Below are 24,814 nucleotides of genomic sequence, written 5' to 3'. Positions count from 1 at the left end.
TGACTGATACCGTCCAATAATGAAATCTCTTCAATCTATTGTAATTGGAGGGTATGGTTCTGGCTGTAAGAGGCAACTGAGTAAATTCAGAAAAATCCTAGCAGAACAGCTAAACCTTATATGGGCTTGATCAGAGCAATTTTAATTGATGACAGATGTGTATTGACTACTATTTAATATCTGTTTGAATACTGGTTAATTCTAAACACAGCCACATCCCTACTTATAAAAAGGCATATAAAAACATATTTTATAAGTTTTTAAGGTTTTTTTCTTCCTCAAAGACTTCAGTGTGTTTAGGGGGGGCGGAGCTGGCATTGCGACGATACGGCATGCGATCTTGGAGGTCTGAGATCGCTGCCGATATCTTTGCTCCTGGATGGTCCAAGTGGATCTAAACCGTCCCAAAAAGACAGTGAATGTAAAGAGCGCATCCTGTCGATCCTAGGGATATCGCAAAGTCCCTGGTAGATCCAGGAGAAGCTCTTTTTGCCAGCGGCAAAGCGGCAGCCATTAATGTTGCTGAAGTTGGGACAGCTCCTAAACGAAAGAGAATGAAAGAGAAAGTGTGCCGGTTTGGTGAGAACTTTTCTTTATTTAAAGATTTGAGAGGACACCCTAAGGGAAAGAAAGAATCTGTAAAAGTTTTTTGACAGAAGTGAATAAGCGGCAATTTTAAACAGGAATGTCCAAGTAATATTTTTATTTTTTTTCTTATTGCTGATGATCCTATATTTCAAAACTGGACTGGTTTTTTCCTTTTTTTTTAATCTACTCTTTTCTTCCCCCCTTTTGATTTTATAATATATTAAGCCAGAGACTCCCTTTTAGTCTTTTTTAAAAATATTTTCTTCCTTTTTTAACTAATTCTTATTATACTCTGCCAGAAAAGGAGGGGGAAAGTAAAAGCTAAAGAAACTTTGTAACACTGCCAACTAGAGGCTTGGAAATACTCTACTTTTCCTTTGACCAGACAAAGCTGAGAAAGAATTGAGACTTTCAAGAACACTGCCTGTTTGATAAGATAGAGGGAAGAGCATGGGAGAGTATTATTGCAGGTGCTCTTCTGGGTTTCTATCAACAGCTAGAATCTGGTGTTGAAACCTAGGGGAAAAAAGGTGATAAGTTTTTGGAGAAGAGAGTTATAATAAGAGCCGTGGATAATTAAACAAAGTGCAGTGTACTCTTCTTACTTTTTCTAAGTTGTGCTATCCCTCCTCACCAGCTTTATTTTATTTCATTTTATCTTTTTCTTTTTTTGCAATAGCTATTTGGATCTTTGGCTTTGTTGGAGCTTGTCTTTGTTTTTCTTTTCCTTTGGAAGTCCAATCTCTACGCTTGCTTTTTATTTTAAAGGGAAAGCTTTAGTATTAATGTTTCCTTTTTTTTTTTTAAGGGAATAGCCTTTTTTTTCTCCTTTCCTGGTATTTTTGTTTTTTCATCTACCCTTCTGGTTTATTTTTATGCACTCTTTTCTATTTGAGACCTCTCAATCGGATTAAGGTGTTGAAGAACCTGAAGAATTTTTCCTTTCCTTTTTTTTTCAAGCCTTTTTCTTCATCTAACCACCGATTGGATTAAGGTATACAAAACCTGAAGAAATTTTGTCCTCCTTTTCTTCTTTTCTTTTTTATCATTACTATTTGGCTTCTTTTTTTCTACTATTTTTATTTCGAACTACAATTGGTTATTTCACAATTGGATTAAGGTTTAGAAGAACCTGAAGATTTTGAATTGCTTAAAATGAGTAGGAAACTAACAGCTCCTGGTTCTTCAACTTCTACTTCCTCCTCTCCACCATCTGGAGGACAACGTTCAAAACAGACAATGTTAAAGCAGGAAAAAGAACAAGAAAAAGTGATTCTGCAGATGATTATGCAAGGAATTCAAAATATTCAAGCAAGATCAGAGAATATTGAAAAGAGAATAGAGAACATTGAACAAAGAACAGGGAAAACCGATGAAAAAGTGGAGAACATCCAACAAATGATGTTGAAGTATGATGAGAGATTCCAAAAAATTGAAGAAGATAAACAAAGAGACAAGAAGATTGGAGATACTGATAATAGATTAACGGTGATTGAACAAGATAAAAGTGGTATGTTGAGATAGGAGATGGATAGATCAGAATTCTATCTTAGATTCCAAAATGTAGAGGAAGAAAAAGGACAAAACTTAGCTGAGATAATGATAGAAATATTGGCTGAAGCTTTGGAAATAACTCAAGAGAAGATGATGGATGGAATAGATGAGATTTATCGAGTTTTCACAAGATATGCGATGAGAAATAGCTTACCAAGAGAAATTCACATTAGATTTACAAAGAAAGCCATTAAAATGCAAATATTGCAAGCGGCAAAAGAGAAAACATTGAAATATAAAGACAAGGAGATTGTGGTCTTGAAACAAATACCCAGAAGAGTGAGAGAGATGAGAAGAAAATACCGATTCTTGACTAAAATACTACTTAAAAAAGAGGTGAATTATAGATGGCTGATTCCAGAAGGTTTAATGTTCACATGGCAAGAACAGAGACATAGAATTGACTCAATTGAGAAAGTGGAATTATTTTATACAGAATTTTTGGGAGGGAAAGAGGAAGAGGCAGAAAAAGAAATCTCACTAATTGAATTCCAAGAGGACTGTCAAATGGTGATTGAAAAAGAAGGTGCAGTAGGTGGAAAGGTGGAAGCCAAGGAACAACGTGAACTAAGATCTATGAGAGCTGCTAAACCTAACTAAAAAATATAACCATGGAAGAGAAAAAACTGATTACAATTAATATAAATAGACTTAACTCAGCCGTTAAAAGAAGAAAAACCTTTCACAAATTAGAGAAATTAAAATTTGATATAATTTGTCTACAAGAAGTACATATTAAAAAACAATACGAACAATTGTTGATACAGCCAAAACTAGGGAAAATATTTACTTCCTTGACACAATGTAAGAAAAGAGGTGTGGTTTTATATACTAAAGAGACCATCCCAGCAAAATTGATTTATACCGATGATGACGGAAGAATACTAATGGTGGAAATAATGGATAATAATACGAAAACACTCCTGATTGCAATCTATGCCCCGAATGACAAGAAGAATTGTACAAAAAATTACATATGAAAGTAATTGAACTGGACTATGCTAATATAGTTATGATGGGAGATTTTAATGGAATTGTAGACCATAAATTGAACTATACAGCACAGAAAACAATAAAGCAAAACAAAAAGACTCTCCCTAAATCTTTTTTTAAAATGGTAGATGAAATAAACTTAAAAGATACATGGAGAGAAAGAAATGCTAAAACTAAACAATACACCTTCTATTCAAATAGACACTTATCATGGTCCAGAATAGATATGATATGGATGTCAACAGAATTAATAACGAATATTCAAGAAATAAATATTGAAACAAGTACTTGGGCAGATCACAATCCAATGACAATTAAATGGAAAGCACAAAAAAGAAGATCTAGATGGACGTAAAATAATACAATTTTAAAGGAAAAAGACTTCACACAGTGGATGGAGGAAGAATTGGCTTTTTTCTTTAGAGAAAACAAAAAAGAAGATACATCAATTCAGAATGTATGGGATACAGTGAAGGCATATGTTCGAGGCTTGATAATAGACTATACAAGGAAAAGAAATACTATGAAAAGATTAGCCTCTAAGGCCTTTGAGGATGGGTATAAAAGACTTGAAAAAGAGCTACAGAAAATGCCACAGAAAAAGGACATCAAGCTAAAAATGGATATAGTTAAACATAAAATGGGTCAAATAGAAAAAGAAGAATTAGCACAGAAAATTAGAGGTGCTAAACAGAACTACTTTGAAGACACAAATAAACCAGGCAGATGGTTAGCATACAAATTGAGAAAGGAGAAAGAATCAAGGAAAATATTGCAATTAACAGATGACCAAGGCCAAGTTTGCTAGAAGAAGGAAATCATTTGAGACTTCTATGGAAAACTATATATGCAAGAGAATATTGATGAGGAAAGAGTTAAACAGTACTTACAGAATGCTAGTTTACCTCAGATACCTAAAGAGATTGAAACAATGTTAGAAAGCAATATAACGATGATAGAGTTAACTGAAGCACTCAAGAAGCAAAATAATGAAAAGGCATCAGGCCCAGATGGACTTCCGGCAGAATTTTACAAAACATTACAAGAATCGTTGAATCTTCCATTGCTAGAAGTTATGAATGAAGTTATGTTAAAGAAGAAGATACCTAAATCATGGTCAGAAGCCTATATTACACTTATTCCAAAAGAGGAGGCTGATCCAATACAAATTAAGAACTATAGACCTATTTCTCTACTAAATGCAGATTATAAAATCTTTGCTTCAATATTGGCAGAAAGTCTTTAAAAAGATCTAAATAATTTTATTCATCCTGATCAAAATGGATTTCTGCCAAAGAGACAAATTAAAGATAATATGAGTAATCTTAGACACCTTGGAATACTATGAGGCACATCCTGAAAACAAATGGCTCTGATATTTCTAGATGCACAGAAGGCATTTGATAATGTGAATTGGCGATTCATGTTATTACTGCTGGAACAGATGGGCTTTGCTAGAAAATTCATCCAAGCAATAGGAGCTATATACTATAAGCAAACGGCAAAGGTAATAATAGAGGGAGAGCTGACAGACCCTATTAATATAAGAAAAGGAACAAGACACTATCACCTTTGTTGTTTGTGTTAACTTTGGAAGTGTTAAACAGAAATATTAGAGATGAAAAGAATATAAAAGGAATGAAAATCAAAAAGGAAGAATTTAAGCTGCAAGCATTTGCAGAGGATCTGGTTTTTATCTTAGAAGACCCTTTAAAACCCTTCAAAATTGATAAAAAAGATAGAGACATACAGAAAGGTGGCTGGTTTGAAAATAAAGATAAGACAAAGATTTTGACAAAGAATATGCTACTAAGACAAAAGGAAGAACTGGCAGATCTATTGAAAATTCAAGTCACGAATAAGATCAAGTACTTGGGGATATATTTGACAGCAAGATGTAGTACATTAAAAGAGAATGATTATATTAAACCTAATCAGCAGATAGCGCTAGATTTGGCGAAATGGGAAAACTTACAACTCTCACTAATAGGGAGAATCTCAACAATCAAGATGAATATATTACCCAGAATTTTATATTTGTTTCAAACAATTCCAATTAGGCTTAGAAAAGACTACTTTGAAGATTTAAATAAAATTGTGTTGAAATATATATGGCAAGGTAAGAAAGCGAGAATAAAGTTAAAACTTTTGCAAGATGCTAGAATTAGAGGAGGATTTGGTTTGCCCAATTAGGAGTTGTATTATCAAGCTACAAATCTGATGTGGGTTAAGGAATGGATAACACTAAGAAATACTAGATTGTTGACATTAGAAGGACATGATTTGTTGTTGGGGTGGCATGCTTTTTTATGGTATAAAGGAACTAAAACACAGGGATATTTTAGAAGACATTATATACGGGAGTCTCTGTGGTTAAACTGGGAGAAGATTAAAAGACAATGTTATTTGAAAATTCCAGTCTGGCTATCGACTATTGAAGTCGATATCGACTATTCTTATCCTATAATATACAAAAAGGAACAAACAGTTAGATATGGTGAAATATTGAATGGAAAGGGTGAACTCCAATCTATACAAAAACTAGAGGAACAAGGTATAAAGATGAATTGGTTTTCATGTGCGCAAATACATTCAAGGTATGATAAAGATTCTAAAATGGAAGGTTTCTGTGATAAATTGACTGATTTAGATAAGATGTTGACAGGTACTGATGAAAAGGTGATTAAAATATTGTATGGATATTTATTAGAAATTAAATTAGAAGAACAAGTTAAAAAAACTATGATTGCTTGGGGGAAGAATTTTGGATATGGGATTGATTTAGGGAAATGGCAAAAATTGTGGTCTCAAAATTATAAAATGACAATGTCAACAGCATATAAAGAAAATTTGTATAAGATGTTTTACAGGTGGCATTTCCCCCCGACAAGAATAGCAAGAATGTTCAAGAATAAATCCGAAAAATGTTGGAAATGTCATCAGACACCTGGCTCATATGTAGTGGACTTGTGCGGATGCTAAAAAATACTGGACTAAAATCCACATGTGGTTGGAAAAAATGACAAAAAAATATGTAGATTTGAAACCAGTGATATTTTTATTGGGAATTTATCTGAAATATATAGTAAAGACTTGAAATATCTGATTGTAAATGTATTAACAGCAGTTAGGATTGTATTTGCCAAAAACTGGAAAAATGAGAAAACATCATCACAGGAGGAAATTATTAAGAAAATATTGGAATGTGCTGAAATGAGTAGATTGACATTTGAAATTAGAGAACAAGGGGATAAACAATTTTATAAAATTTGGGATCTATTCTATCAATGGTTAGACAATAAAATACAATAATGAAATATGTAGACTTTTAGAAAATAATAAATATATAAAGATGTACTTCTTTCTTATATCTACAAAATGATTTTAGGATAGATTTGGGATGATAATATGAACTGTTATAAAACAAACTAAATAAATTATGATTATCTTGTAAAACATGAATGAATAAAAGTATAGTCAAATGATTGATTAATAATGATACTAAGGTATTTAATTTTTGATTTAAAATACGAGATTATATGCAATGTAATTGCAATTGAAGACGAAGAAATGGAAGCACAAAACAATTTGTAAACCAACCGGCACACTGTATGTACACACATGGAAGATGGCCTGTTTTTATGTTTTGTTTGTTTGTTTGTTTTTAAAAATCAATAAAAAAATTTTTTTTAAAAGACTTCAGTGTGTTTTTCAATTGAATTGTACAGCCTATATATTGTATTCAGGGTGGAAAAAACTCTCAAGTGAAATCTTCATCTTCTTTTACATCTCCAAAACCTGACATTTTAACAAAGGTGTATAGATTTTTTATATACACGTTTGGTACAAATGAATCAACTGTGACTGTTAACCAATTATATATTGTATATCTCTGATGTTGCAGTGGTTAGCATGCAGCATTGCAGGAAATTTCGCCCACAGCCCGGAGTTCGATCCTGACCCGTTCAAGGTTGACTCATCTTTCCATCTTTCCAAAGTTGGTAAAATGAGGACCCAGTAATATGCTGACATTATAAACCACTCAGAGAGTATTATAAAACATTATGAAGTGGTATATAAATCTAAGTGCTATTGCTACTGCTATCCTTATTTTGCTTTGATAAATATTGGATAGGGGAAGATTACAAGTGGTTATGCTCAGATTTTACTCGTGCAAAACGGAATCCTACAAAAGCCTTACATGAAATCCTATACTCTACACAAGCATTTTCTCCCCTGTGGTACAACTGATGGGCCTCCATGATCTAGCGTCTTCCCTTTCTCTTCTCAATTGCTGCCTCCTGGTGCTGAGCAGCAACTGGAAAGAAAATTTGCCTCCCTCAAATTATTCAGGCTTATTCAGTAGGTCCTCATTATTATCATTTTCAAACTAAATTTTGCTCTATAGCAAAAAAAAAAAAAACCCTGCATAAAAACTGAAACCAAAGAGACAGGAGGATATCAGGTCCTTATTAAAACTTATGAGAGGTTTCAATGCAAGAATGGTAAAGAAATCATCCTGCACTAAATAATACCATAGCAATACAGGGAGCATCAGGAACCTTTGATACCAGAAAGTATCAGAAAACTTCAGTGCTGCTTTTTTTTTAAATCAAACAGTGCCATTTCCAGGTGACATGACTGGTTGTAGGATTTCTAGCCAGCAGTCACTCAGAACTGTAAACTTACTGTGCATTTCTCAAAAATCCAGTTTTCTTCTTGGGCTAAGATCTGATCCATCACCTCCATTGCTACTTTGCCTTGCCGGACATATTCTCTCTCCTAGGCCAATATATGAAACACAGCTTAGCAACACATAATTCACTTTATATCCAGCGGATACCGATATCTCAAGTTCATTAGATCAAGACTTAATTTAATCTACTTTGATGGAAGGAGATACTCTTGGCTACACACAGCACCAACCAGACTTCCCTTCATTTACCATCTGCACTCTGTATACTTCCCATGCTGCTCCTGTGGGTCAAAGTGATCAAATTCTACGACAGGTGCCATTTCAGGGTGAATTAAAGAAGAAACTCTGTTTACCATTGAATCAGTATAAAATCAGCTTTCTTGAAAACAAGAACATAGAACGATAGTGGAAGGGACCTTGGAAGCCTTCTAGTCCAATATAGGAGACCCTATATTATTTCAGACAAATGGTTTCCCAGTCTCTTTTTGAAAGCCTTCAGTGATAGATCACCCACAAGGCAAGCTATTCCATGGTTAATTGCTCTCAAGGTCAGGAAATTTCTCCTAAGTTCTAGGTCGCTTCTCTCCTTGGCTAGTTTCTAACGATTGTTTCTTCTTTTGGAAAATAGTTTGATCCCCTTGTCTTTGTAGGAGTCCCTCAAATATTGGAAAAGTGCTATCATATTCCCCCTAGTTCTTTTCATTACACTAGACATACCTGATTCCTGTTAATTGTTCTTTGTATGTTTTAGCCTCCAGCCCCCTAATCTTTTTTTTTCTTTTTTTCTTTTCTCTGTACTCGTTCCAGAGTCTCAACATCTTTTTTGTATTGTGGTGACCAGAACTGGATGCAATATTCCAAGTGTGGTCTTACTAAGGCTTTGTAGAGCAGTACTAGAACTGCATGTGATCTTAATTCTATTCCTCTGTTGATGCAGCCTAGGACTGCGTTGGCTTTTTTGGCTGCCTGCTGCACAGCTTGGTTCATATTCATATTCAATTCAGTGATTGTTTACAAGGACTCCAAGATCCCTCTCACAGTTACTGACATTAAGCTACATTTCACCTAGTCTATACTTATACAGTTGGTTTTCCTTACCTAAATGTAAAACCTTATTTTTATTTCCATTGAATTTCATTTTGTTAGACAGGGCCCAGTCCAAGTCTGTCAAAATCTTTCTGGATCTTAAGCTTGTCTTCTGGGGTGTTGGCTATTCCTACTAGCCTAGTGGCATCTGCAAATTTGATAAGTTCTCCTTCAATTCCCTCATCTAGATCATTTATGAAGATATTGAAGAATACTGGGCCTAAAACGGAACTATGGGGTACCCTACTGCTTACTTCCCTCCATAAGGATGTAGTTTTGTTGAGGACTACACATTGAGTACAATTTGTCAGCCAGTTTCACACCTTGTGGTGGTGCTGCTGTCTATCCCACATTTTAGTAGCTTTCCAAGAAGTAGGTTGTAGTCTACTTTATCAAATGTTTATTGAAATTTAAGTATACTATGACAACAGCATTTCACTGATTTAGTCATTGTTGAAGAACAATTTAATCATTGTTGAAGAACAAAATAAGGTTGGGCATGATCTTTTTTTGACCAACCCATATTGACTACTGGTTATAATCTAGTTTGCTTCTAGATGTTCACAGATTTATTGCTTATTTTTTCCAATATCTTCCCAAGTATTGATGTCAGACTGATTAGTCTTAGCAATTAGGTATTTGAGTGGCTTTATGGAGTTACACAGTGAGGATAGTTTGCAAACACTGCTCATTCTTCTTGTCTCTCCTGGTTGGTTATTTTTTTTAACCTTTGGTGGGGAAGAACCAAGCTGCCCAGACTATAAATTTAATAAATAAAAACTTTATACTTATTCTAAGTTATACATAACAGATTTGTTGTATTTTTCATTTACAAATAGCCAAATTTTACCCCAAATTCAAACTGAATTTAAGGACAATCTCTCTTCCTTCATCCTTCCCCCAGGTCATATTAGAAAAAAAAGTCTTCTTCATTTTCAGTGAGTTGTATATTTGTTGATTTTCAGCAATCTTTCCACAAATATTCAATAATACTGTCTGAAGAGGCTTGAAAGACTTGAAAAGTATTCTGGATTTTATGTGGTTTCCAAGCTTCACAACATTTTTTTTATCATATAAATATACCCAAACAGGTGTACTGTTACTTTAAATATTTTAGTTATTGCAAAACCTTTTAAATACAAGTGGGAGGTCCCTTAGAAACAAAACAGAAACTCTTAATCATATGATCAGTTTAAATATTACAGCCCTAGTTGCATGTCTTACATGTCTGAACTTTAAAAAAGTTCAGGTATCACACCTACTGCTGCAACAATAAAACTGAATAAGCAAATTCAGCCTTTATGCCGCACCCTTTTTTCAAAAGCTACCACTCCCAATCTAAATCAGCATCGGCCTACCATGTCTGCTGTTTTATTTCTCCCAATACAAAAAATAAAATTAAATTAAAAAAACTATTACTCATTCAGGGAAGCAAATATAAATTGTTTGTCCATAACATAACAGACCAGCATGCTACTATTGTACTAAAAACAATGGGCTTATGGAGCTTCTTTGAGATAGTTGATATAAAATATTAGACAGAATAATCCTGCCCCCTGGTGGATAGGAAGAAACAAGAACAAGAGATAAGTGGATTTTTCTAATAAGTCTAGGATAGACATGTCCAAACCGCGTTCCGTTATGTGCCCAGTACAACTAGCAATGTGGCCCCACAAGATCATAAACTTTTAACATGATTATGTGGTTTATATACATTAAGTATATTATATATTTATATGCAGCCCAAGACAATTCCTCTTCATTCAATATGGCCTAGGCTAGACTAAAAGTTGGGACACCCACAGTCTCGGATACATAGTGACTATTGAAATTTCTGCAGAAAAGATTCAATGTCTGATAAAGCTTTGTTTCATGCTGTGCTCTAGGGAAGCATATTCATCAAACAACAGAAGAGATTTCAGATTTTTCTGAAAGCCATGGATTTCTCAAGGAGGTAAGATACTACCCTACTTACAAAATTTGTATGAATTTAACATAAATAAAATATAATTTTAATATACTGTTTGCATACACCTACATGAAACAATTGCACATTTGATACATGCAGTTATAGAACTTCTGATCACTGCAACTATTCTGGAAGATATTCCAGACACGGAGTTTGGATAAACATCTGTGATAAGTGCTGAGATATTTTTGAACAGAAACTATGGAGTACATTTGAGCACCTGTCCTGGGAAATATTTCCTTGGATATTTTAAAAACCCATCACATTTCTAGCTGTATGTGAATTGAAAAGATGAGCAAAGGGATTTAGTACACCTTCAAAGTAGAATAGATGGATGGGTAAGGTGGCATTGCTAAATGACACTTGATTCTTTTCTATTACGATTATGGGTGGCTGCCCACTATTGTACTCGTTTAGACTAATCTTTTGCTTATTCTTTATTGCAATTTAGACAGGACACCTGACAGAAAAGCAAATAGATTTGTTCTAAAGAATAGTAGCATGCATTATATTATATGAAAACAGAAAAATATAACCGAATATATGACAGCCCCCAAAGGATTCTGCTATATTGAGGCATACCTCATCAGTTACCGCCCTTTTCCCCATAACTTCATCATCTGACTCATCCGATCCTGCATTAGAGAGGGGAAAAAAATGTACAAGTTTGAATATGACTTTTAGAAGTATTACGTGTAAAGTAGGAAGAAGCATTTCTAGCTCTGGAATTCCTTGATAAAAACAAACCATTCAGGGAAAAAGTAAAACAAAACAGGAAATGCTAGATATTTTCTCTTATGTATTCTAAATATTTAAATTCCAGTTTTGGTTACTCGGTCAGGAGTTTCTTTTAGAACATGTTGAGGTATAAAAACTGCTAACTCTAAGGAAAACTAATCCTTCTCATTTCTGTATGAATTAATGGCTTGTCTTACAACTGGAAAAAGGCAGTCCTAAAATGTGATTCATATAAAGCAGTGGCCCCCAACCTTTTTTGTGCCACGGCCCGGTACCGGCATCACAAAATGATCCGCGGCCTGGTACCGGCATCAGCACGCATGACAAGGCAAGGCGAGCCGAGCGACCGGCCAGCCAGCCGTTCCCCGCTTCTCCCCACCATCTTCAACTCCTCCTTTGTACCTTTGTCGATGGGCTTCGCTCGGGACGGCCGGGACGGTCGCTCGGCTCGCCTTGCCTTGGGTGCTGAAAGAATCCTCGCGCCTTAGTTTCGTTCGCCCCCCTTCGATGAAACTAAGGTGCGAGATTCCTTCAGACCCAAACGCCACTTTCCAACCGGAAAAGCTCACCCGGAAGCACTTTCTCATCAAACAAGATGGCGGCGCCCAGCAAACCGGTGGCCCGGTAGGAAATGTCCCACGGACCGGTATTGGTCCGCGGTCCGGTGGTTGGGGACCCCTGATATAAAGGAAGGAGGTTTACAGATTACATAATTCTATGCTAATTCTGCAGAACCATGAATCGAATGTTCCCATAAACATGCATCAATTTTCCCCATCTAATTCTGTTCAGGTTACGTATAATCTAGACACTAAATTATGAAAAAACCACCGGGCAATTTTCTGTGTATATAAGAATCTGGGTTCCACAGCAGACTTTACCTGCTGGAAGCACCCTAGTGCAGGGGTAGGGAAACTTAGTTCTTTTATCACTACTGGCCTACTGGTTTTTTTAGTTGTGGGGGAAATCAATTTTTGACTTGAATGTCCTACATTTGTATATTAAACAGTCCCGTTCAAGTCAAAAATCGATTTCCCCCGCAACTGAAAAATCAGTAGGCCAGGGATGGGGAACCTTTTATGGCTCACTCAGGAATTCTGGAAGCTGAAGTCCATAAGTGATAAAAGAGCCAAGTTTCCCTACCCCTGCCCTAGTGCATTAGGGAACAGTTGCTAAAACATATCCAAGGTATACAAACCTATGCCCTTTTATGTCTGCGCCTTCTTTTTATAAACAGAGAAGTGAAAGAGCCTTGTCATATTTGTGTCAGCTACTAAAACAAAAGGGACTGCAGTTCACCACAGAGAAATTATGTTAATATCATGTGTGAATTTATAACTTCTATGTTCTCCTTCAGGCCAATTCTTAAACTCATCATATAAAAGGTTGGTTGGCAACTGTTTGAGAGGAAGAAAGTCACCTGCAACAGATTCTGGAGGAGAGTAGAATTGGCCATCTGAAAGTGCTCCTGAGTAAAAGAGTGGTCCTCGAGACATAGCAGCCTGAGCTGCCACATACCCTGAAAAGAAAAAAAGGGAAGAGAAAAGAGAAAACATTGGTTGGCTTAGTCAATGTGAAACTTACTGCCTAGTCTACATAATACAGGTAGTCCTCAACTTACATCCACAATTGAGCCCAAAAATTATGATGTTGAGATATTTGTTAAGTGAGTTTGCTCCATTTTATGACTTTTCTCGCCATTTGTCAAGCGAATCACTGCAGTTCTTAAATGAGTAACATTGTTGTTAAGTGAATCTAGTTTCCCCACTGGCTTTGCTTGTCAGAAGGTCAGGACACTGCAACCATCATAAATGTGAACCAGTTGTCAAGCATCCAAATATAAATCACGTGACCATGGGGATGTGGCAACGGTCGTAAGTGTGAAAAGTGGTCACAAGTCATTTTTTTCAATGCTGTTGTAACTTTAAACAGTCAGTAAATGAACTATTGTAAGTCGAGAACTGCCTGTATATGACATGAGAAAGCCTACTGAATGCAAGGGAAAATGACGTTTGAAAAAAGTGAGCAATCTTCATAGAAATTAGACGATTTCACAAACTGGGACTATAACTTTCACTGAAGTACCGGTGAGACTAAAAGACTTGGAAAGGTTGATCAATTGTTCATTCTTCACTGGTGAGAAAGATTAAAAATCTAAAGCCTAATTAGGAGAGACTGGTCTAATGAAAGACTGACTTGGCCTTCATGGAAGATCTATCTGTGTAAGAATAAAAATTAAATCAGAGTGGAAACTGCAATTTTGTTCTTTCAATTCAGATTAGCAAACACTTGGTGATGAAGAGTTTTAGGAAAACATAGTGGTCTGGCTGGCTGTTCACTATCTAGCAATTGAGCAATTCTGCATCCTGTCAAGCAATAGTTCACATGATGACTCTATCATCAGAGTGAAAGTTACTATGAATGTTTTTTTAAGTGCCTCATAATGAAACACATACCAGTTCTTTATTTTCCAACAATTTTTTGGATTTATTTCTCAAATGTATATATCAGAATCCAAAAATCCCTGCTGGTACTGGATTGGTTAGACTAAATATTACCTCCAAAGGATAGGTACAATTTTAAAACCAGGCCTCTCTATTTCTAATACAAACTAGAAATTGTCACCAGCATACTTTTGGGGTGTTAATAGAATGAGAGCCAAACATACGGCCGACTCCAATATCACATACTAAAATCCCCAGTCTTTCTTCTAGAATCCCAGTCTGGATTTCATGATTATTGAACAGTATTTTAAAAAGTTGCCAGCCACTAACTCATCTGCATTGCAAATAACTGCAAATCATAACCACAACATCAAAGTCACATAAAAATCTAATTACATCAGAGCAGATCATGAACCTGTAGATTCTGCTGGACAACCAAGCAATTCTTTGTAGTATGTTTGGATTCAGAAAAGCAGATTTTGCTTTTGTGTAGCAGCAGGCCAAACTATCATAACTTTTCAGCTTAGTCTATAAATGCCTCACCAAGAAAGCTGATAACACTATTTTAATAGGTAGAAGAGCAGCTTTATTTGACACACCGCTCTCACTGGATAAGCAGACTCACATTGTTCTTCCTCTATCTCCTGTGGCAAGACTTTGAAATCCAAGAACCATGTTTCTAACCAGGCAAGAACAAAGGAAACAATGGGTAGGAGGTAGCCAAATGCCCCTTTGGTCAGCAGCTGTTGTATAAAGACAGAAAAAAGGAGAGAAGTTTCAAGGTACATATTGGAGATCACTTAACATTTATTAGAGCCTTCCAGTTGGAACGGATCTATAACCTTCATACATTTCAGGCATATGACCCCTGACTACAGCTAAACTTCATATAGTGACCACCTCATTTAGCTGTTATGATGGTGATGAAAACGTTACTATACAATCAACCCTTGTATTTATGATCTTTACAAGTTTGCTAAGGGAAGCTGAAATAAGATCATAAGCCTCACTGCAGTTCCACATAATAGTCTCAATTTTAATCACTAAATGCAAACTACCTGCAGTGTATGGGAATTACAGCCAACACATTTGGTGGGTGTTAGCTTAACAAAGGTCAATATATTCAGTATTCCTTAAAGACTATTATGCACCATCTTGGAAGATCAGCTGTTATGGATAAAGTACTTTATTTGTAAGCATACTTCTGCACCTTCACCATTACCATCACTGGAATTTTAATGGTGAACTAAATTCCCATGAGTTAATACGGGATATTTTAATCTGCTCCAACCATTAAAAAGGTGGCTGCAAAATTTCAGATAGAACCTATTTTTTCATGAACTCACATCTGAGAAGATAACTTTCACTATCAGGAAAGTGCTGCACACCAATGTAGTGATCTTGGGGGTGAAGAGGAAAGAGGGAGAAAGAAAAAAGAAGATCCATTAACAAGAGCAGCTTGGGAAGATGCAAAGTTACATAATTAAACATATATTTTATAAAGAATTTTCTCTTACCGCTATGACCCACCAATGACGGAGTTTAAAAACAGCATATGCAAGAAGTAGCACCGAGAACCGGAAAAAAGCCAAGAGCTAATAAAAATATATATACAATATATTTATGAACAATGATGAAGTTCTGAGAAATACAAAACAACACAATTATTTCTGAGTGAAATAAATTAACAGAAAACTATGAAAACTGCTGGCAATGTAGGAAGATTTTTAGAGACTGAAAAATATTTCTCCAAAATGCTACAGCTGACATGTTTTTTAATAGCCCTGTGAATTATTTAGCAATAATTTGCCCTGACAAAAAGAAAAGCCTCCATTTAAAAAAAAAAGACAATTGCAACAGAATACTTACAAATATGTCAAAAAAGGATGTTTTAAACTTGTAGTGGATGACTTCTTCCTTTAAATTGACCTGGATACTTTTGATAGTCTGAAAGTAAATAAGATTAAAGAAAATGACATTAATAGAGTTTGATGGATAGAGAATGATTAGCTGGGATTTTACTATGAGCACTGCCCCCCTAGAGTCAGACACAACTACACAGGGGAAACCTTTACCTTTTATTTAAACTTTGTTTTTTTTTAAAAAAAATTGGTACCTCCAGGTATGGTAGACCTACAATTCCCAGAATTCAAAACCAACCAGCATAGTCTCTCATCATGCATGAACATACATCTCTGGAGACACAAGGAAAGTTTTAAGATAATGCACAATTTGTATCTTGAATACAAAACTGTTTTGAGTATAAAACCATCTGTTTTATGTTCAAAACGTAATATATGAAGCACTATTATCAGCTTGAAACATTTCCAAAATTTTTGAAAAAGCACATTTTGTATTCAAGAACAGCATTTTACACTTGAGGTATAACATTTGCTGAAGTATTATGCTTGAAATGGTTCGAAAGGCACTCCAGGAAGTTTCTTCTAGGCCAGGAGTCTGTGGACCAACATTGGTCCAGTATACCAGACCATGCAAAGAAGCGAAGCAGGTAGTACACAAAACCACAACCCCTCTGATCCATGGAAAAACCTCTCTCCATGGAACCGGACCATGGTGCCCAAAAGGTTGGGGAAGGGGCGCTGTTCTAGGTAATTTTGGATAGCTCAGAAGAATAACATATAGCACTGCAATTGGCTCCAATCCATTCTGATTTGACTCATAATTTATGTTACATATCTTTTAGTTATAAATTATTGAGAAAATTGGATATGGGTTAGTTCTACAAGAAAGGGTAGCTATAGAAGATGACCAGGGTGAGTCCAAGGGTGGGGTCAAATGCATCATCAGTTTGGAGTTACTACACCCTCATAAGAGACCTAAGTCCAGCCCTGCTGAAGTCTGTTGACTCTTATCTGGTGCCAATTTGTCTTGACTGTTAGTAGATCATGTTCTGTGTATAGGTAGCCTGAAATAAACTTTTAGTACTTTTGAACTTTATGCTAGCTCCTGATTTTTGCACCTGACAGCAGTAAGTTTAATTTGGAATGATAGTGTCTTTAGACCAGTTTATTGGGGATTTTATTGATCAGCCAAATTATGAATATAATCACTACTCTGATCCACTGAAATAGGTATAAAAGGCATTAAATAGCAATGTGAATCAACTAGCCCGCTAAAGGAAGACTAATATATTGGGCCAAATACAAATTAAGTTCACATTCAAATCGCAACAAGTTCTAGTTCAACTTGAATTCTTGTGGCAATAATTCCATCTTGAGCCATAAATAACAAGGCTCCAATCATAGTCCCAATCATAGTCCCCCCACCCTAAATGGGCGTTGGTTCTTACCTGACACACCATTTCTCTTCGAGCTGCGAGGATCATCCAGAGAGTGGGAGGTGCTTCAGTCTGCATTGCTTGTAGGCTGAGCTTAATTACTGAGGAGCGCTCCGCCCTCCATCACGTGGCTCCCTTGTAGCATTCCCCAGTTTATGTGAAGTCGAGATGGAAGAGGAAGTCGTACTCTCATCTTACTAGACTTAAGGGTTCATTGGCCGAAACAAGACCCCACCAGACGGTGAAAGAAGAAGGGTAGGGCTGGATGATCCTCGCAGCTCGAAGAGAAATGGCGTGTCAGGTAAGAACCAACGCCCATTCTCCTTAGAGCTGCTCGGATCATCCAGAGAGTGGGACATACCAAAGCTTGGCTGTCCTACGGGAGGGACTCCGTCTGGTACGGAGGTCTCCGCGGGTCCTCAAGGACTCGCTGAAGGACTCGTCTGCCAAACGAGGCCTCCGCTGAGGCAAATATGTCGATCTTAAAATGCCTAATGAAAGAAGACGGAGAGGCCCAGGTGGCGGCCCGGCAAATATCAGAGATTGGAGCTTGGGGGGCCCAAGCTGCCGAGGTAGTCGCACTTCTGGTGGAATGTGCTGTTATTCCGCTGGGAACTGGCAGAGCCTGAGACAAGGAAGCCTTAGAAATAGTAGCTCTGATCCAGCGGCCGATGGTTGAAGGGGACACCTTGTGGCCCAAAGTCTTGGGATGAAAGGAAAGGAATAGGGATTCGGACCTTCCAGGGGCTGGATGCGCTTAATGTAAATGCGAGGGGCACGTCTCACATCCAGGGTGTGCCAAAACTTCTCCCTCTCCCGCGAGGGATTGGGGCAGAAGTTTGGGAGCGTGAGTTCCTGTGGCCTGTGGGAGGTTGAGTTGACCTTGGGCAAGAAGGAAGGGTCATGTCGGAGGACCACTGGATCGGCATGGAAGATGCAAGGGTCCTTTCTCACCGACAAGGCTGCAATCTCCGAGATTCGGCGAGCTGAGGTAATGGCCACCAGGAACACGACTTTGAATGTTAAAAACTGGAGGGAGTATTTCCTGAGAGGCTCAAAGGGGTGGTTAGTAAGGGACACAAGGACCTGATTGAAGTCCCAGGTAGGATAGCGATGAACGGTTGGAGGGAACGATTAGTGGCTCCTCTGAGGAATGCCCCAATGCGAGGATGGTGGGAAAGGGAACCAAGGTTGTCACCGGAGGTGACAGTTGTGAGGGCTGCAACCTGTCGCCTCAAGGTGTTAGGGGAAAGCCCTTTCTTCAGACCCTCTTGGAGGAAGTCCAAAACCCGAGCGATGGAGGGCGAAAGCGGGTTGACCTGGAATTTATGGCGCCATTTGCCGAAACTATTCCAAGTGACGTCAGATATTCAGATAGTTGAGGGCCGTCTAGTGGCTAAAAAGGGAACAATAACCTGATCAGAGAGCTTGTCGTTTCTCAGGCGGTTCCGCTCAACCTCCAAACGGCTAACTGGAGCCATTGGGGATCCGGATGTCGGAGAGGTCCCTGAGAAAGGGAGATCCTGTTCGGGGGGATTTTCCAGGGAGGGGCCGATAAGTTGTGGAGGTCCACAAACCATGGGCGTCTGAGCCAGTAGGGGGGCCACGAGAAGTAGTTCTGCCGGTTTGTGGATCAGTTTCTGAATGACTCTGGGAACTAGGGGTAATGGAGGGTATGCATATAGAAGCCCTAGGGCCAGGGACAACGGAGGGCGTTGTAATTCTTGGTCCCGTGGGAAGGGCACCCCGAGAAAAACCTTGGGAGTTGTATGGGGAGGGATGCAAAGAGGTCCCTGTCGGGAGGCCAAAGATCACGGATGCCTCCTTGACCAGAGACAGGTGGAAGCACCACTCGGACTGGTCCACCGTGGCCCTGCTTAGCCAGTTTGCTGGGTGTTTGAAACCCTGGAGATGTGATCTGCTTTGAGAGAGGGGGGAATTGCACTCCACCCAACAGCAGAGGTGCTCGGCCTCTCTCATCAACTGTATGGACTGGGACCCCCCTGCCTGTTGACGTGAGCCTTGGCGGTGATGTTGTCCGTGAATATAAGGACATGCTGCCCTCGTACCTGAGGGAGGCAGTTGCACAGGGCCAGGTGGATGGCGTGGGGTTCCAACCAGTTTATACTGCATGCCCGTTCTGCCTCCAACCATCTGCCCTGTGTCGTGAGCGAGTGGATGTGAGCGCCGCATCCGGACAGGCTGGTGTCTGTGGTGAGGGTGAGGCATTGGGGCTCCTTGAAGAACTGACCCTAGTTGATGGCGGGGTTGGCCCATCAGAGGAGAGACGAGAGGACCCTTGGAGGACCCTTGACCGTAGTCTTTGTTTCTGCCCGGTCTTTTTCTTTTTTCTTTTTTTTTGGGGGGGTATGATTGACAGATTCCTGTATGCTAAGGAATCTTGCCGAGGAAAGGGAGAGCTTCCCTTTAACCATGACAAAGACGGACCCCAAGTGGGTTATCCGGTTCGATGGTAACAATAGGCTCTTTTGCCAGATTACTAGGAACCCATGGTCCTGGAGGGCAGAGAGAGAAGCTCTGGTGTCCCTCTCTGCTAGGCGTCTGGAGTGAGATAGGATGAGAATGTCATCCAGGTAGCAGTGGAGACGCACAGGAAGGTTCCTGAAGTGAGCCGCTAGGGCCGCGAAGGCCCTAGAGAAGGTTCTGGGGATGAATGCTAACCCAAGGGGAGGGCCACATATTGGCGGTGGAGATGACTGTCACAGAACCTAAGGAATCTGGAATGGGGTCGATACGCTTCCGAGGATCTATAGAAGAGAGCCAGTCCCCCTGCCTGGAGCCCAGAAGGATGGACTGTAAGGAGTGCATCTTAAACCTGCAGTGGATCAGGTAACGATTAAGCCGTTTAGGTCTAGAATTGTTCTCCATCCACTTGAGGATGGGAACCATGAAGAGGTGGGAGTAAAAACCCTGCCCTCGTTGGGAGGGTGGGATGGGTTGGATAGCGTTTATGTAGAGGAGAAGATGAAAGGCGGAAACCATCAAACTGCGTTTGGTGGGATCCCTCGAGGGGGGGGATGCCATGAAAAAGAGGGGAGTCCGAACCTGATAGTGTCCCAGGCCCAGGGTAGAAGAGTCCCATCGGACGGCGGGTTGCCTGAGGCGTCCGCCGATGGTAGGGGAGGGACGAATCAATCTTGGGCGCCGGAAGGGCTTCCCCCCTGAACCCCTGAAGGAACGCTTATAGCTGCCGCCCCTTCTGTTCCTGTCACCCAGATTGGCTTGATCCTGGGGTTGGAATGGTCGAAAGGAGAGGGGTCTTGGGTACCTGGGCGGGAAGGGAGACTGGAGAAGGGTCGGGAGGACCCTCTCCGAAATGGCTGAGGGACTCTGGGTTCTGACCTCCGAAAAAGAGAAGGGAGACATTTTTTCTTGCTTCGGGTCTCGGCTAACGGGGGCTCCAGAGCCCTGCTGAATAGTTTGTCCCCCTTGATGGGGGTGGTGGCCAACTTAACTCTGTTTTTAACATCCGCCTGCCGGTGTTTGAGCCAGAGCAGGCGACGAGCTGTAACTTGAGAGGTTATGGCTCGGGTGGAGAGCTTAACCGTGGTAGGTGGCGTCGGCCGAGAATTCAGCCGCAGCCGTCAGGTTGGCGATGTCCTGGTGCGCCCTTGTATGGGGGGGGGAACATGCTGTTTTTGTTGGCGGAGCCACCGGATCGAGGATCTGGTGAAGAAGGCGGCGGCCATGGCCGAACTAATGGCCCAAGCGTCGGCTTGGGAACCCGACATAAAGCTAGTTCAGACCTCTTGTCCTCGGGTTTCAGAGCCCCCCAGAGGATCACTAGGGGAGGAGGAGGAGCTAAGCCAATGATGGGCTCATCGACCTCGAGAGTATTAAGTAGGTTGCAGAAGTTTGAGTCGAGGTTGAAAAACCTTCTGTCCTGGCTGGATGGGGCAGGAGGGGCCCCTGTGGAAGCCAACTGATTTGAAATTACGTCGTGAAACATGGATGGAGCCGGAACAACCTCAGCTTCCACAACGGGCTGCCTGAAAATGGCATCCTCTGGGCCCTCCGCCGGGGAGGGGTGGGCAGAGGGAGACTGTGTGGGCAAGCCTGAGATGTTTGGTGTCATAGAGGAGCGATTTATACAGGTGCGGCTTAAAAAAGCCCAGAGAGAGAGGTTGATAGGGGGGAGACCCTCAACCTCGGGCATCTCCCCTTCCATAGGGTCCATCTCCGATAGGGGCTCACCATGGTGTGTAGACCCCCATTCAAATTCTTCCTCCCCCCTGAACTCATCCAGGCCCTCTATTTCCTCCTCCAGTTCCCCTTCTGGGAGAGGGAGGTCCCTCTGTGAAGGTACCTGACCATGGGGAGGGTCCGATCTAGACGAGGACCTGACTGATGGAGGTTTGAGTTCGGGAACCATCGGGAGGAGGCCGGTTCTGGACATCTGTTGAAGACCTTCTATAATCCCCTGGCGGATAGCCATCTCCATCCACACCCTCATTTGTTCAGGGATCTCCCTGTGGTGGGCTCCTCTTGGCGCTTACCAGCGGCCATGGGAGTAAAGGTGGCTCCGGTTGTCTGTCTGGTTATTGGTCCAGGGGCCTGATGCACCAGAGAAGAGGTGTGCCTGGAGAGAGAAGAGCAATCTGGAGGAGGGGGATAGCCAACAGGAGGCAGTGTTTCCCATGTAGTTTGATTCTATTTTTGTTTCACTGTTACACATGCTTAGCATGTTAGAAGTACAGGGTTACTTGCCATTGTACTATTAGTAATGCCCTTGTGTGTGTAGAGGTAGAAGGAATGGAGGGTGGGAGGGCTGGAGGCACGGTTGTGACTCCTTGGATTGCCTGTCGAATTCTTCCTCCAGTGCCATAGGGCATCTTAAGGAGTCCCTTTGAGGGGCTTTAGAAGTTTCCTTAGCCTGTCTGCGCAAGTAGTAAGATTTGGATCTGGCCTTCAAGGAAGGGCCTTTAGTGGAGTTGTCATCTGCCAGTTTAAGAGGAAAAGAACGTATATAAAGATCCTATAGGCGGTTGGCTCGCCAAGGGTTCGGCCTACAACAAGGCCGGGTGTCCTTTCAGCTGGCCCGTGCCCCCTTTTGGAATTTAGATGTATATAATCAATGTTATTGTTATTATTATTGTTATTATTATTAATACATATACGTATCTGTTAGTTTTGTTACTTATACATATATATATATATATATATGTGAATATAAAAAAATTTATTTACTATTGATATTATTCTTAATATATATACAACATCTGTTTATTTATTTGTTCATTTGTTTATTTAAATAACAATATATGATTGATTAGCTAGGTTTGGGGCTCCACGGAGGGTAGAAGCCCAGTAGATTAATATCCAATTTGGCCAAATAAACGCCTGAGGCCAAAGCACAAGCCTGGAGATAAGGCCTCTAGCAGCTTGCCTCCCAGACAACAACCGGGAGGAGGTGACTGCTTTTACTTCACCCTGAGCGCTGCTGCGGAAAGCCAACCCTTCTGAAATGCTGAGCAAATTGACAGTACAGAATAATAATAGCTCCAACGGGCTGGGAGGCCTGTGTAATGAGCTAGCACCCTCGCAGCCGATAAAGAGGCCGGAAATTGGCGCCCGGATACAAGGCGGTGCCCAAAATGGCGGCCGCCTACAGATCTCCTTGTCGGGGCTCCTCAGGGTGGAACTAGGCTCCTCTGGCAAGCTTAGAATGCCGAAAGGGGCAGGAGAAGAGAAATTTGCCCCTTCCTGGGGCGATCGGCATTCGGGTGGGGGGAAAACCAGCTGCGCTCGCAGTGCTCTTTTTTCTTTTCTTTCTTTCTTTTTTTTTTTTAATCGATTCAAGCCGCTAGCGAGGGCGGCATAGAGAAGCAGCAGGAAAAATGACCAAAATCGAAAGGAAAGGGGGGGGGGGAATAGCGCAGAAGCGCTGTTAAACTGCCCGCTTTTTTTCCCCCTTGGGGGTGAGAAACACGCTCCCCTTGCTCTAGAGTCACCCAAATGTGCAGAGGCTAGGAAGGAAAATAATAGGCAAACCTTGAGTTTAGAGGCTTGAATCGGCCAAGGAGTGGAAGAAACACAGCCTGACTTCACGAAGGCTGAGCATAAACTGGGGAACGCTACAAGGGAGCCACGTGACGGAGGGTGGAGCGTTCCTCAGTAATTAAGCTCAGCCTATAAGCAACACAGACTGAAGCACCTCCCACTCTCTGGATGATCCGAGCAGCTCTAAGGAGAACAACAGAGTGACTGGGCAATATATTGATAGAATTGCTATCCTACATTGAAGGCCTAACTACAACTAATCCATAATGGAGACTAAATATGTACTCTTGGCAGAAGTGCAGAATCTCATCATAACCCCCATTGTTACAGAGGCCAGCCTCATTATTTACTGTATTTATTTAATTAATCTTGCTCACACAATGATAATATATAAAAAAACCTGTCAGGGAAAAATATCTGGGATCAATATAGACAGATCCATACATCTTCCCCAAATCATCTTCAACAATATGCACATAATTTGTAGCTAATTGGGGGGCCAAGTCCTGGAGAGTCAGATTGTCCCATTGATTACTTTCAACAATACTGTAGTTATTTGGTAGACTACTAGAAGAACTCCCAGTTTTTGCAGCGCAGAATTATTCTATTTTTCTCTACTCAGTTACCATTAAAATATTCTGAATGTTATTGGGATCATTATTCTTAGTTCACTTGATATTTCTCTGGTTGGGATTGCGTAGTTCTCTAGCCTCACATATTTGTCTGAATTCTGCCTAACAATGACAGGCTCTTTTCATCTTAATGCTCCCTGTTAAATCTGGACCTCTCAAACAAGTATCAGCAATGAAAAGTTATAAACAGGCATGCAACATGAATGTTAAGAGTGACAGGCCAAGCATCAGACACTTAATATGAATATAAAGTGCAACAGTAGTAAAATTATTCAGACTAGCATAGTCTAAAAGCTACTAACAAATTATGCTGTGAATTAAAACATTTAATAGGTACCAGCAAATAGCAATCTTACTTTTATTAGGTGTCAGAAGTAAATATATCTAAAAAGTACCTGCCCTGAACTATGTGCTATTCCACCTCTAAATGCTTTCCTCTACAGTGTTTCTCCTTAGGCTAGAGAATTCTAGGAATTGAATTTCATAAATCTTACAAGTCGATGAGGTTGACAAAAAACAGCTCTACAAGAATCCTTAGCCCAGAGTTAGACTATATTGACCTCTGCAGATTGACTTAGATAACTTATGTGGATGCAAGTCGGTGTTTATAGAAATTCTACTCCAGAACATCTGTAAATGGTTATATTGTTGAATCCCTCAGTTATCTAGAGTGGATGCAGACATTATGGAGATTCTTCTCTCTCCATTTGTTCTTATGAGTGTGAAGATTATGACATCGAACATGTAAACAAGCTAAATTCACTAGTAACATGGGCAACATCCTGCTCCACTTAT

The 24,814-nt window shown here is 39.9% G+C and overlaps 1 protein-coding gene and 1 long non-coding RNA gene across 7 annotated transcripts in view; one reads left to right on the top strand and one right to left on the bottom strand.

The window, feature by feature from the left end:
• Positions 1-13,105, top strand: part of LOC148124146 (uncharacterized) — a 38,010-nt gene extending 24,905 nt beyond the window's left edge. Inside the window, exons 2-3 of the long non-coding RNA XR_015740090.1 lie at positions 10,804-10,871; positions 12,982-13,105. This is a non-coding gene — a long non-coding RNA (uncharacterized LOC148124146). The remainder of the gene's footprint in view (positions 1-10,803; positions 10,872-12,981) is intronic.
• Positions 1-24,814, bottom strand: part of STARD3 (StAR related lipid transfer domain containing 3) — a 47,258-nt gene that overhangs the window by 10,692 nt on the left and 11,752 nt on the right. For 3 of the 6 annotated variants that reach the window (XM_087916366.1, XM_087916364.1, XM_087916365.1), the window contains 7 exons: positions 15,938-16,015; positions 15,586-15,663; positions 15,415-15,468; positions 14,694-14,811; positions 13,045-13,143; positions 11,469-11,521; positions 7,825-7,917 (listed from right to left, as the gene is read on the bottom strand). In XM_087916366.1, coding sequence (XP_087772492.1) covers positions 7,825-7,917; positions 11,469-11,521; positions 13,045-13,143; positions 14,694-14,811; positions 15,415-15,468; positions 15,586-15,663; positions 15,938-16,015 — 573 coding nt within the window. The remainder of the gene's footprint in view (positions 1-7,824; positions 7,918-11,468; positions 11,522-13,044; positions 13,144-14,693; positions 14,812-15,414; positions 15,469-15,585; positions 15,664-15,937; positions 16,016-24,814) is intronic. The other 3 variants (XM_087916369.1, XM_087916367.1, XM_087916368.1) reach the window with 1 other exon arrangement.

Source organism: Pseudonaja textilis, chromosome Z (genome assembly GCF_049901715.1).
Source record: "Pseudonaja textilis isolate UNSWEBS1 chromosome Z, rPseTex1.2, whole genome shotgun sequence".
In the NCBI taxonomy this organism is placed as follows: domain Eukaryota; kingdom Metazoa; phylum Chordata; class Lepidosauria; order Squamata; family Elapidae; genus Pseudonaja; species Pseudonaja textilis.
Note: the sequence above shows the minus strand (reverse complement) of the source record. Positions and strands in the feature narration are given on the sequence as shown.